A 12,569-nucleotide genomic window follows, 5' to 3' on the forward strand; every position below is an offset into this window, starting at 1 on the left:
ATGCATCTATGGCATAGAAAACAGAACAGAAAGAAAACAAACATAGTTCTAATAAAATGTTTGTTAAATATTATTAATTATGGATTCATTTTACAGAAAAAAGCGTGCGTCCATAAACGTTTTGTCCTCTTATTACTTATTATAAAATTTAATACAGAATTTCCCATGCGTGTTGCTGCCATAATTTTTTGCAACCTCAGTAAACATCGCTTACGGATTTCCTCTAATTGTTTATTATTAGCAGCAAATTGCGCAATTAATATTAATAATTAAACAAACCAAGAACACCAAAATATTCAACCAAAATAATTTCTATGAAGAAAAACCTTTCACTACAGTATTGACAGCTGATTGTCAATTGTATGTAATGTGCTATATGTGAACGGATAAATTAATTTTGTGGATTTATTGGTAAGAGTCCAGAAGTCAGACGAAAGCACACGAAAAATAAAGTACACGTAATTCTCTCCTTACACGAATTTCATTTAACACGAGTTAAAAAGAAAAAAATTTTTTTTACTCGAATGGTTTTGTTCTAACACGATTTTCAATATTTTATGATTTTTTCTTCAATCTCATAGAACAAATAGAGTAAGTTTTTCAACGCATCTATGAAAAATGCTGAGGAAAAGTCTCTGCGACTCGTTAAATTTTGTTCTCGACGTTTAATTATTTCTTATAATATATTTAACGAATTAAAATGTGTAAGCATGAGATAAATTCTTATTTGAACTCTAAAATTAATTTTTTATTATAATTTAGGTGAAATCTCTTCTTACACGAACTTTTTGAGAGCTTATTATCGTGTTATAAGAGAATTGGTGTAACTGTTTTGAGAAGACGTCACCTCCAGTACTCAATTCACCTTGGTAAAAGGGCGTGAAAGTGTTGTTAAACTGTTCGCAGAAATCAAATGTTTTCAAATGTAATAAGCAGCAATAGTAAAAATATTACGCAGATAATGTGAACTAATAACCTATGTAATGAGTATAAATCAAGAAAAGTAAAGCAGTGTTTATAAACGTGTATGTACATAATTGTGCGCGCTTTAATAATTTCACTCTTAGTGGCAGCACCGCTAATGTCTGTTCTGTTTTTGTTCTATTTACTCAGAATTTTTTAATCCGTGTCCACTTTCTGTGTTGTCCACTAAAACTAAGAAATTTTAAGGCTGAGGTCACAGTTGGAAATCTGTAAATAACTCATAATAGGCCATCAGTTTTCAATCAAGGGTCACTATGGATACAGATACGCCGCCTACTAAGCTCGGTAGTCAGAAGATAGAAGGAAAATCTCATTTGACTGTTTCTACGCCAATTACAGCAGAGAGCATTGTTTTGACTCCCGCGACGCCATTGAGGAATTTGCCAATAGAGTTGCAGAATGACCAGAAAAGAAGAAGGTAGAAGCAGTAATATGAAGAAATTACCATTTGTAATAAATAAATTCTTTATCGTAGCTCTTCTCGTTCAATTAAGCGGAAGCGTTTTGACGATGAAATTGTAGAGTACAGCATTGGATTTCCACAGTCTCGGGGAGAACCCAAAGCCGGACGGCAGCGTACGATTTCTCAAACATCCGTCCAACAAACTCAACCTTTACCAACAGCAATATTACAAACAAGCATACCTGTTAGCAACGCTCTTGAAATATCTTCTTCATTTGTTAGAGAAGTACCGTTGTCAGTATCTGCTTCTACCAACAACGCAAATTCTTCTTTTGTTTCAACATCTGCACCATTGCCTGCTGTTCACCCAACAATATTAACTCAACCATCGCCCTCAATGGAGCGCTCTTCTACGTCACATGCTACAGATAAGAGGCGACCGCCTCGATCTAATAATAAAAAATCTAAGAAATCGGGACGCCCCCCAAGTCAAATCACAACTAAGGATTTGGGTCGCTGGAAACCAATTGATGATTTATCGTTAATTATTGGTATACAGCAGACGAATGACTTGCGAATGGTACACCGAGGGGTTAAATTCTCGTGCAAGTTTACTTTACAGGAATTGCAATCCCGTTGGTTCTCTTTATTGTACGAACCGGCAATTTCTCGAATCGCTGTAGCTGCTATGCGCAATCTTCATCCAGAGTTAGTTGAATCAGTTCAGAGCAAAGCCCTTTTTAGTGTACCGGAAGAGGAACTTTTAGGAACCTTTAAAAGCGTAAGTATCTCCGTGAAAACATTATTTAAGAACTCATAATTTATATATTTTTACCCAAGACTGAGAACCCGAAACTAGAGCAGTTCCAAGATTTGCTGGATAAAAATGCCTCTGTTTTTTATTGTGCGCGAACAGCAAAGTCTCTACAGAATCACTGGCAATTGATGAAGCAATATCAATTGCTTTCAGATCAAGTAGTGAAGCCACTACATATGAGTGATCAGCCTTTAAGTTTTTCAGATACGGAGGATCTCATATTAGATGCCGAGCTTAATGATCAGCGTGATGAAACGTTAGAAATCGAGCTGGCTTTAACTGATCGTCAAAATAAACGCGAAATTCGACTATTGGAAAACGAACTAAGTCGTTGGAATGTGTTAGTCGACTCTGTAACGGGTGTCTCGCCACCGGAATTTGACGGCCAAACTTTAGCCGTACTTCGAGGACGTCTTGTGCGTTATTTAATGCGTTCTAAAGAAATAACTTTTGGCCGATATGTTGACGACTCTCATGTCGATGTCGATCTATCATTGGAAGGGCCTGCATGTAAAATATCGCGGCGACAAGGAACGATAAAACTTCGAAGCAACGGTGACTTTTTCATTGCAAATGAAGGCAAAAGACCCATCTTCATTGATGGCGTGCCACTGTTGACTGGAAATAAGACTCGGCTCGCCAACAATTGTGTCGTCGAGGTGAGTTTTTATTGTCACAACTTTAAGCAGTTGAAACTGAAATATAATTATTTACAGATATGCAGTCTACGCTTCGTTTTCCTGGTGAACTATGAACTAATTAATGCTATCCGGCACGAGAGCGCAAAAACCACAGCTTCTCTTAATTAGATATCGTTTGTATAAAAATTATCTATTATTATTTATGAAGATATTGCATCTAAATTTTATGAATTCAAAGTCGAAAGAATGACAAATGTTTAGACCTATTTTTTCTTCATCATTAATTTAAATCCTAACTACTCAAACTTTCAACAACTGTGGTTCCACTTTTAAGAACAATAAAATATTTAACCATAATATAAAATGCCTTTTAATTGAAACATTTGTCTTATATTGCATTTGAATAATATATTTCGCTTATGCTCGAAATTTCTTAAATAAAGGATGTACAGTGCCCGCATTTCGACGGCGCTGCTCATAGTAAATAGCATCATCGCCGCCAGACATTGAGCTGAGGCCGCCAGCACGTTTAGAAGCTGCTGCACCACTTGGTCGATAGCCCGGCTCACCCGGTACCTTTTCATCTTCGCAGTCCAAATCCGAGGCCGAGAGGACTTGCTGCAAGAGCTGTGATTGCTCTTCGCGAGTTTTGTACATCAAATCAGAATCGGTGTCCATGCCACTTAAGTGGGTAATTACTTTATAGCTATAACCTTGATTAACCAAAAACCTTTGGCGTTTGCGTGAATAACTCATTTCCATAGTATCTTGTGAAACGAGAGTATAAAAGAATGCATTGTATTCTTCAGCAATAGCACCCTTTTTAGCTCGCAATATGCGACCTAAACGCTGAGCTTCTTGGCGTCGAGACCCGCCATGTGAGGATATCTGAATGAGTACGTTTGCCTCAGGCAAATCAAAACTGGTATCTGCGACTTTGGACACAAATATTGTGTTGACCTGCAAGTGCATTTAAATAAGAAAAAGCAAAAAGAATGTATAAGAATAAATAAAAATAATACGAACGAAATTAACTTTCTAAATACCTTTTGATTGAATTTAAAGTTCTGTAGAATCTGAATTCTCTCATTTTGCGAAGTTGGTCCGTAAATGAACGGTTTATTCATCTTTATAGCATAATGTTTGAGAGCGAAAACGTTATCCGAGAAAACAATAGTTTTGTCACCTCGCTTCTCATGATATTTTATTAGAAACTGGCAACTGCGAAATTTGGATGGATTCATCACATACAAAAGCATCTTCTTTGATGTTTTTGTAGTAAGATATTCGCGGTAAAATTCTGGAGACATAGGACACCATACCTCAGCACATTGTACCCTTGCAATATATCCCTTCTTTTGCAATTCCAGCCAATTCGCTTCATAAAGCTTCGGCCCAATAAGAAAATTCAGATCCGCGATTTTATCATCTTCGCGCAGTAGGGTGGCTGTCAAACCTAATTTACAATGGGACTGTACAATAGTCAAGACGCGTCTAAACATTTTAGCGGGTATGGTGTGTACTTCATCCAGCACCATTATGCCCCATTCCTGTTCCTGCAACCAGCGCATAGTTTGCTCAGCCTCCCAAGATCGCTTTTGAGTATGCGTAATCATTGAATAAGTTGTAACGAGGATACCACATCCCATGGGCTTATCTTTGGCTTCAGACGTAAACCGACAAATCATGCTATCGTCCGCCGTAGACCACATTTTGAACTGCTGTTTCCATTGCTCTACAGAAACTCCACTGTTGCAAAGCACTAGAGCGCGTTTTCGTACGGTACAACAGGCTGTCACACCAACAAGTGATTTGCCAGCTCCACAAGGCAAAACAATCACTCCGGATCGGGCGCGACCATTGCCAAACATTTTTCGCAAACTCTTTTCCTGGTAAGGCCGAAGAACCGCAGCGGGTTTCAAATCAATATTTATGTCCGGATTATGAGTATCATTTCGAAAGTCATATTCCGCCAGTAACGGATGTTCGATTTCAATGCAACGTTTTTGTATAACCTCAATTTTTTCTTGATTCACTTCGAATGATACTGTTTTTAAGTTTGCTTCGTCCTCATCTTCCTCTTCGTTGTCGATTTTATCATAGAAGTTTGTTATATCTTCTGGGACTGCCGTGGTGCCATCTGGGTTGTTGGATACTACGGCTCCTGTTGCAGACCCAGACGATGGGTCACTAGCAGTATTCAATCCTGTGGATGTTTTGTCAGTACCAGTTGGTAATTTTGTTCCAAATTGAGTAATTGCTTTGCCTTCTAATGTGCCCTGAATGAAACCATCTCCTTCCTCACGTTTCAAGCGACATTGCTGAATCACAGGATCCTTAAGAAGTTTTTGAAGTATTTCAGGATGTGGTGATTCAATAAAATACCTATATTTAATTGTGTAGACATCAGTAAAACATTATATGAATATTATTATACCTGTTATGTTTTAGCACCAATTTTACTTTTCCATAGGACAATGTGCATAGCTTAATAAATTCAATAATTCCCTCGGGTATTGAAGTTTTACTTAAACGTTTGAGATATTCAATGATATCGTGTGTCTGTAATCCGACAGAAACGGCTGCATAGAGACTGTAAGCTGTTAACTTATATTCGTGTATGTGTTCTGGGCGACATACAGGCTCCGATATAGCAATTAAGAAATCATGTGCATGTTTATAAACAGGAGAAAAGGATTCCAAGAAAATATGTCCATTTGGGGCAACCCACAAGGGACGATTCCCATGATCAGACTTAAGCTCCATTTGGGCGCGGTAATCCTTGGCCCCATATTCGTCTGTCATAATGCCGTCATCGTTAGTTTCCACATTTTTAGATGCAGCTACGGGCACCCCATCCAACTCAGCGGCACCATCAGAAGCGACGGAATCTCCATCTTCTACTAGCTGCGCAAATGCTTCATCTTCTGCACGACGTTTCTTTCCTGTCAGCAAATAATTGTAGAATAGATATGGTCCTTAATTTTTTCCTGAATACTTATAATTATATTGTGCTTATAATTTAAACTAAAGATTTTGATAGGAATAAAAAGAGCTACTGTATTTCAATGATCTTTAATTATTTATTTACCAAATTTATCTCCCGTGAAGCGATCTTTCCTGGATTTCTTCGGCGGACCCATATTTTTATCAATTTCAAAATGAGCAAATCATAACCGAGAGAAACACAGAACCAAGAGTGGTTTATTAATTTGACAGCATTAGTCAAAACAGCTATTAAAAGACACAGCTAATACGTGGCCAGACTATCATACAAGAATGATAGAATCAAGGCATAAAGGTGGTGTGTTTACAAGAATTAAATTCAAGGCGAATTCGGAAGGGGCAATCGTTATTCTATCCTTCTTGAAAAATAATACACACACAATTTTTTGCAACTTAACAAAGCGTCAATTTAATTAGCTAGTGCAATTTAAAAATTACCAATATCAAAATCACCAAGTCATTCGCTGAATATTTACAAACAACGAACCTCTCTTCCTTTTGTATATATATCTGCTGCGTTGAGGTCATGGGTTGTAAAAGGCGCTACCTTATGTATTCTGTACACCGTGGCAACTACTAATAGTTGTTGCTATTGCTGTGATACGGATGTTGTGTGCTTATATAAAAAAGCGTACGGAATGTTATTACAAAGGATACCAAGAAGTGATAAAATAGTATTTATTAATGTTTAGTTCTGGAACCGCAAAGATTGGTATAAAACTTGAAATAAAAACAATGGAAGGATTACGCGTTCGAAGGCTTGTCTAAATATCTACTTTTAAGAGACTTACGTTTACTTTAACAAACCTCGCTGTTGTATTTTTCCGCTCCGTATTGATTTTCTAATAGCACGTTGCGAAAGACACTCCAGTAAAACTGAAGTTCAACCTGCGCTGTTGTTTATGTTTATATCTAAGAAGAATTGTTAAATAATAAGACCATAGTATTTCAAATGAACATGCATTCATGCATATACTATTATATACAAACAATTAATATAATTTGGAACAGAGAGCGAAATTCCGTATAGCGACACATCATTAGTTATCACCTTCAATTGGAATAGCAATTTTGAAATTGTGGCCAACGAAAGGAACTAAAAATTAGTCAACGGAGTATTGCAAATTACCAGCAATCATATGTATGAATGTGCTTAAAGTTCTTTTCTAAGTAAATAGATTCCGTCATTGAATTAATTGTAATAAAAATAAGCTGTTAAATTACTGGTTTTTGTGCAGCCGCAGAATGAATAGAAAATATAGGACTGATGGCCTACATAAAAGGAAATAGGTGCAACTGTGGAAAAATACAAGATGTAGCGGCCAAACTGAATTTATTTTCGTAGTTCATGCCGTTTTGGATAAGTCAAGATATTAACAATGCAAAAATGTAACAGTGATGAGCGCCTTGCGAACGCAAGCTCCAGCCCGCGGTTGCCCCATAAACATTTATCTTTGTTGGGATTTCTGACAAAGAGGTCCAGTAAAATAGAGCCACATCCGCATGAAAGGGAATCGAAAAAACAGCACCTTCCTCCTGACTACCTACGTCCCTCATCAGCATGTGGAAGTTACATTAGCAATAATAGTCATGATGTGACCTTCGCGAAGTGCACGGTTGATCGCCAACGTACACCACAATATCCACAAAATTCTAATGGTTTAAAGATCAACGGAAACTCTTCATCAGTTAAGAGTAAAACACTTCCATCTTGTAGCTCAAAAGGCAATCTTATAGAAAAAGCAAACGGTAGTATTGGTAGAATGCCAGATTCACAGGTACGCCGTCGTAGTACTGATGGCTCTCAAAGCGATGGAGGCGCTGCTGAAGCTGTACTACGTAGGACAGCCAAATATCGCTCACCGAATCATAATCGCTTTAGTCACCAGTTTAGTTTATGTTGCAAAGCGGAAAAGAAGCCTACAACACCTCCAGTAACTGTCCGGTACAATTCAATACCAGACCCAGCCAATACTGTACTCAAACGTAATAGTCAAACTTTATGTTGGAGTTTTATAGATACCACGTCAGTTTCATTGCAGTCGGCTGATGAAAAAACGTCCATTAACTTGCCAAAATGTGATGAAAATATGACAAATTTAAATAAAACTGCCAAATTTAATGAATGCTCAAGTGCACCTGAGTCACCAGTTACTGCTAAACTTATGTTTACGTCTTCGCATAGCAGCCCATCAAATGTATCACTGAAAAGTAGTCAAAGTGAACAAATGGCTGAAAGCAATGCTGATGCCAATCGAAGAGGTCCGATTCGGCCTTTGGCAGTATCTGCTTGCCGCTCGCGTCTTCGATTAAAGTTGTATCCACCTGGTAAGCAGCTGCCATCAATAGAGCCAAATGAAAATGAAGATCCAGGAAATAGTATAAAACGAGCCACAACCCCACAGCACATGTCTTCGCCGAATATTGCGATACAGCCAGAGGTATGCAGAGAACTAGAAACACATGAGACACAAAATATCCGGTTTAGTTCGCATGAAAATATTCAAATGCAGCAACTGCAATCTAGTCAAGAAGGTCTAGCAAGACGTGCTCTGCTAAGTGCCCAAGTTTTAAGCTTAATACCAACGGACAAAGCACGTGAAAGGTAATACTTTAATGCCCATAAATAATAAATCGGTACGAATTTTAAAGCTTCTCCCTGAACTAATAAAAGTTTGCACGTGCCTACCACGATCGGTGACTGTTGACTAATATACCGCGACACGTCGGGCGTTGCATTAGTAATTCTTGTTCTTCAAAGTAACATCTTATAACTGTAATGGCTGTTATAACAGGCGGACGTCAAATAAGCATTGGCGTATATTTTATTTATATATTATATTATATTTTGGCGGCCGCCGTAGCCGAATGGGTTGGTGCGTGATTACCATTCGGAATTCACAGAGAGAACGTTGGTTCGAATCTCGGTGAAACACCAAAATTACTTATGTTACGTAAAGCTGATGGCCTAGTCGCTAATGCTTTTTAATTCATTGTGATTGTAATTCATTACTTTTCCAATTTTCAAATAGAAAAAAAAAAATTTTTTTTTTAATTTAGTAATTTTTTTTAATTAAAACAAAAAATATTTTTTTATTGTTTTAGTTTTGTTTATTATATTTTATTTGGTTTTTATTTACTACGCAAGGCCACTCAAATAAACCATCCTATTATTAATTTCTACTAAATGTTATTAGAAAGCGAACTTTTACCAAACGAACTTAACCAAATATGTGTATTTGAAAATAAATATGTATCATTATTATCAATTTTATTGCATGGAAAATTCTACAGAAGTTTTTTAGAGGGACATATGGGATCCTCGTGCTTGCTTGGACCCGCTGAATTGGATCGCGTTTTGCCAAATAAAGAAATCACGATTTTTGTAGGGACGTGGAATATGAATGGCCAAAATCCACCCAAGTAAAAATTTGAAATTGAAAAATATAATTATGACAATTTTACAAAATAATTTTCCGATTTCAGACAAATGAATGATTTTGTTCTGCCCCTGACTATTGAGCATGTTCCAGATGTTGTAGCAATGGGAACACAAGAATCAAGCCCTGATCGTTTTGAATGGGAAGTGACAATACAAGAGACACTAGGACCGTCCCATGTACTTTTCCATTCAACAAATTTAGGTACACTTCATCTGGCTATTTTTATGCGGAGGGATTTAATTTGGTATTGCTCAGCTCCGGAAGATGCCTCTCTGTCGGTTCGTACCGGAACTGCTTTTCGTACAAAAGGAGCGGTTGCAATATCATTTTGTATCTTTGGAACGTCAATGTTGTTTGTTACGTCACATTTGACGGCCCATCAACAGAAGGTGAAAGAGCGAGTGTCCGATGTGAAACGCATTATCCATGCACTAGATTTACCTAAAAATTTAAACTTGCGTCACAAGAACAAAGACGTCACCCAAAATTTCGATAATGTTTTCTGGTGCGGAGACCTTAATTTTCGCCTCAGTGAGCCGCGTGAAAAGCTTTTAGAATGGATTCAAAATACCAAATTTCCACTACCTTCACATTTGCCTCACGGTTATATGCATACAGATCAATTGTCCTCAGTTTTGGCGGATGGGGCTGCTTTTCGTGGTTTCATGGAGGCGAATATAACTTTTCCGCCAACTTATAAGGTGAGCATCAGAAAGAAGATAATTGCTATCAAAATTGAGATTTCAAACGGAATGTCTGTAATATTAAAGATAAACTTTGATTCTTTTAATTTAAGTACGATCCTGGGACGCAGCATTTCGATACATCATCGAAGCAACGTGCGCCTGCGTACACAGATCGTATTCTGTATAAGTATAGACAATCACAGGGTTTAGGCATACGGAGAGGCAGTATGATCCCTCCTGGTGCTACTTCAACTCAGCCCTATGTGCAATGCTTGCTATATGACTCAGTACCGTCTATAACCACTTCGGATCACAAACCTGTTTGGGCGTTATTTAAGACACTAATTCGTGCGGGCACTGATTCGTATGTATTAGAATACGTGGTTGTACTTGATAATTGCATAAAAATTCACTTTTCAGTATTCCACTGGCGGCTGGATTGTTCAATCGTGATATTTATTTAGAAGGCATGAAACGGCGCTTAAACAACCAATATTCGGGTTCGTCTGCAGTTTGTGCTATACAATAATGTGCTTTATGTTAAATACTCGGATATATAACTAAGTAATAAGGTCGAGAATAATAATATAGATTTGAGCTGCGATTCTTTGTTAGTTTATTTGTAGCGACTAGTCATATAAACCAAAGAAAAATACATAAATATATTAGTAAATTAGGAAACTAAAAAAAACATTAACAAAGACATTGAAGCTATAATGACAGACAGGTTGCTATTACAAATATTGTCCAAACGTACATTAGCGATACATTTGCTTTAATTTTAAAATAATGCCGATTTTTCTATAAATATGTAATGCGAATGTTTGCGTGCCTTTGAAACAAAAACTATTAATGTTTGAAAGAAGTTAGTGCTTACGTAAAATATGTTTTTTGCTTTTTGCGGTGATAGAAATACGGTAAAGCTATAAAAAACTAAATCTTCGTTGGCAATTACAAGAGATCGGAATCGATATCGTGCTTTTGAAGTTGTGTGCTCATATTGCGTGAGCCTATTTATGTAATAACAGTACCTTGCGAAACGTTACATACTCATAATCATACATATATAGATATATATGTATATACATACTCGAATAATCAAACATTTAAGCTGCACTTTTTCAGCAAAATTTATACGCATATACTAAAGTATAATATTTGTACACAAGTTATACTACTCAATACATAGGTAGATAAGCATTCAAAGATATTTTCACATTTTGCGTGAAGAGTTTTGCTTCTAGAAGTAATTCAAAATGATACTCTATTAATATTCTAGTCAATTCATGAAGTAAGTAATTACTTTGGTTCGATAACTCTAAAAATGTATGCAAATAATTAAAATGAAGTGCTTTAATGAACAATTCGTTGTAGTCAATAGTAATAATTATCGTAATTATACCTAAATACTAAGCTTAAAGAAAAAAGTGATTGAAGGCTATAAGTAAATTATCAGTTGTTTATTATTTATATTCGCTTTTATAGGATTGTTATTTATTGTTTTATTGTTAATTTTACGATTTCTTTGATTTTGCCTTATTAAAGATTGTCTGTTGATTGTGATTTATACTCTCGTTTAAAATTCTAAAATGCTTTAATAAAATTTAGTATGAAATATTGATATACTCAGTTTTATTTAAAAAAAAGAAACAAAAAGCCGAGCTTACACGTAAATCGCGCTTTAGAATCATAGCATTTATATTATTGAGGAAACTTCATAAACTGCTCATGGCATTGCACAGCGTTGTGGGGGTGGACTAATGTTTTCTTCTCTTAGATGCACCGCGCTGTCACTTATAGCATACATAGATATGTACGAGTACGGCAAGAGACGGATGTGGTTGCGGCAGTGCGACGCATTTCAATCCGCGAATCCTCGTGATGCTTTTGAAAATGATTTTGGTCAAACGGTATCACACTGTAGGGCGGAGTCTTGTGCAGTAGAGAGGCCATACATTTTTAACCACAAATGGAAACGCCCAAGTGAATTGGAGAGCAAACCACATGGACATTTGCAGCATCAACGGACAAGAAGTGGTTGACGAGTTTAGTGTGTAGTGAGACGTATAGCTTAATGTGTAACTGTGTAAAGCAGCAATTATAAATGGATTGGGGCAGCCAACGCAATAAAAATACGAACAATACATTGCTGTAGTTTTTGGAAAGTCGGCAATCAAAAGTATGAGTGGCGGCAGATTGCCATAGCAATAAATTGCGAAGATGGGTGGGGGGTGTAGGCGGATGTTGCTGCCGTCATCTGATGCTCAAGCCAAGCCAAAGTTGAAATTGGTCAAAAGTTTAAAATATCTGCCCTCTCATATGTATGTATGTGTGTTTGTATGCATGTCTGGATGTGCCCATGACTGCCTGCTTATGTGAACTTTTGTTGATAGGGGCTGAGAGGGAAGTTGAATATGGGTAGGGGCTTATATTAGCCTTTTCGCTTTTAAAGTACGTCCACTTATGTTTGTGCTTACAAATCCAAACACACGCACTTGCTTAAATATATGCATACGTTTGCGGAATAGTAAATCTGTATGTAATGTTGCTGTTGCCACTTTTTGTTCCACATTGGTTGGCCACGAGCCA

General features: G+C 37.0%; 3 protein-coding genes across 4 annotated transcripts; 2 read left to right on the plus strand and 1 right to left on the minus strand.

Moving 5' to 3' along the window:
- The first annotated feature begins 947 nt into the window (after positions 1-947).
- LOC128860983 (microspherule protein 1) lies at positions 948-3,154 on the plus strand. 2 transcript variants are annotated; one of them, XM_054098808.1, is made up of 5 exons: positions 948-1,025; positions 1,114-1,402; positions 1,460-2,168; positions 2,228-2,863; positions 2,921-3,154. In XM_054098808.1, the coding sequence occupies exons 2-5, from the start codon at positions 1,239-1,241 to the stop codon at positions 3,011-3,013; spliced, it is 1,602 nt and encodes a 533-aa protein (XP_053954783.1). In that variant the 5' UTR covers positions 948-1,025; positions 1,114-1,238; the 3' UTR covers positions 3,014-3,154. The 2 variants fall into 2 exon arrangements, with proteins under 2 accessions (XP_053954783.1, XP_053954784.1); XM_054098809.1 differs by lacking the exon at positions 948-1,025 and having other exon boundaries at positions 1,093-1,402.
- A 37-nt stretch (positions 3,155-3,191) lies between these two features.
- Positions 3,192-6,072, minus strand: LOC128860980 (general transcription and DNA repair factor IIH helicase subunit XPB). The gene is made up of 4 exons (XM_054098805.1): positions 5,937-6,072; positions 5,283-5,790; positions 3,892-5,230; positions 3,192-3,805 (listed from the first exon to the last, which is right to left on the minus strand). The coding sequence occupies exons 1-4, from the start codon at positions 5,986-5,988 to the stop codon at positions 3,263-3,265; spliced, it is 2,442 nt and encodes an 813-aa protein (XP_053954780.1). The 5' UTR covers positions 5,989-6,072; the 3' UTR covers positions 3,192-3,262.
- Positions 6,073-6,445: 373 nt separating this feature from the next.
- LOC128860981 (inositol polyphosphate 5-phosphatase E) lies at positions 6,446-11,601 on the plus strand. The gene is made up of 5 exons (XM_054098806.1): positions 6,446-8,456; positions 9,146-9,274; positions 9,338-9,995; positions 10,091-10,344; positions 10,401-11,601. The coding sequence occupies exons 1-5, from the start codon at positions 7,231-7,233 to the stop codon at positions 10,507-10,509; spliced, it is 2,376 nt and encodes a 791-aa protein (XP_053954781.1). The 5' UTR covers positions 6,446-7,230; the 3' UTR covers positions 10,510-11,601.
- The last annotated feature ends 968 nt before the right edge of the window (positions 11,602-12,569 follow it).

This window comes from Anastrepha ludens, chromosome 4, assembly GCF_028408465.1.
Source record: "Anastrepha ludens isolate Willacy chromosome 4, idAnaLude1.1, whole genome shotgun sequence".
In the NCBI taxonomy this organism is placed as follows: Eukaryota; Metazoa; Arthropoda; class Insecta; order Diptera; family Tephritidae; genus Anastrepha; species Anastrepha ludens.

Coding starts and splice junctions, on each gene's coding strand:
- LOC128860980 (XM_054098805.1), bottom strand. CDS start 5,988: ATGGGTCCGCCGAAGAAATCCAGGAAAGATCGCTTCACGGGAGATAAA. Junction 5,231..5,282: donor TTGGTGCTAAAACATAACAG/GTATAATAATAT, acceptor AATTAAATATAG/GTATTTTATTGAATCACCAC. Junction 3,806..3,891: donor ACTTTAAATTCAATCAAAAG/GTATTTAGAAAG, acceptor ATGCACTTGCAG/GTCAACACAATATTTGTGTC.
- LOC128860981 (XM_054098806.1), top strand. CDS start 7,231: ATGCAAAAATGTAACAGTGATGAGCGCCTTGCGAACGCAAGCTCCAGC. Junction 9,275..9,337: donor AATGGCCAAAATCCACCCAA/GTAAAAATTTGA, acceptor TTCCGATTTCAG/ACAAATGAATGATTTTGTTC. Junction 9,996..10,090: donor CTTTTCCGCCAACTTATAAG/GTGAGCATCAGA, acceptor TTTTAATTTAAG/TACGATCCTGGGACGCAGCA.
- LOC128860983 (XM_054098808.1), top strand. CDS start 1,239: ATGGATACAGATACGCCGCCTACTAAGCTCGGTAGTCAGAAGATAGAA. Junction 2,169..2,227: donor TTTTAGGAACCTTTAAAAGC/GTAAGTATCTCC, acceptor TTTTTACCCAAG/ACTGAGAACCCGAAACTAGA. Junction 2,864..2,920: donor CCAACAATTGTGTCGTCGAG/GTGAGTTTTTAT, acceptor AATTATTTACAG/ATATGCAGTCTACGCTTCGT.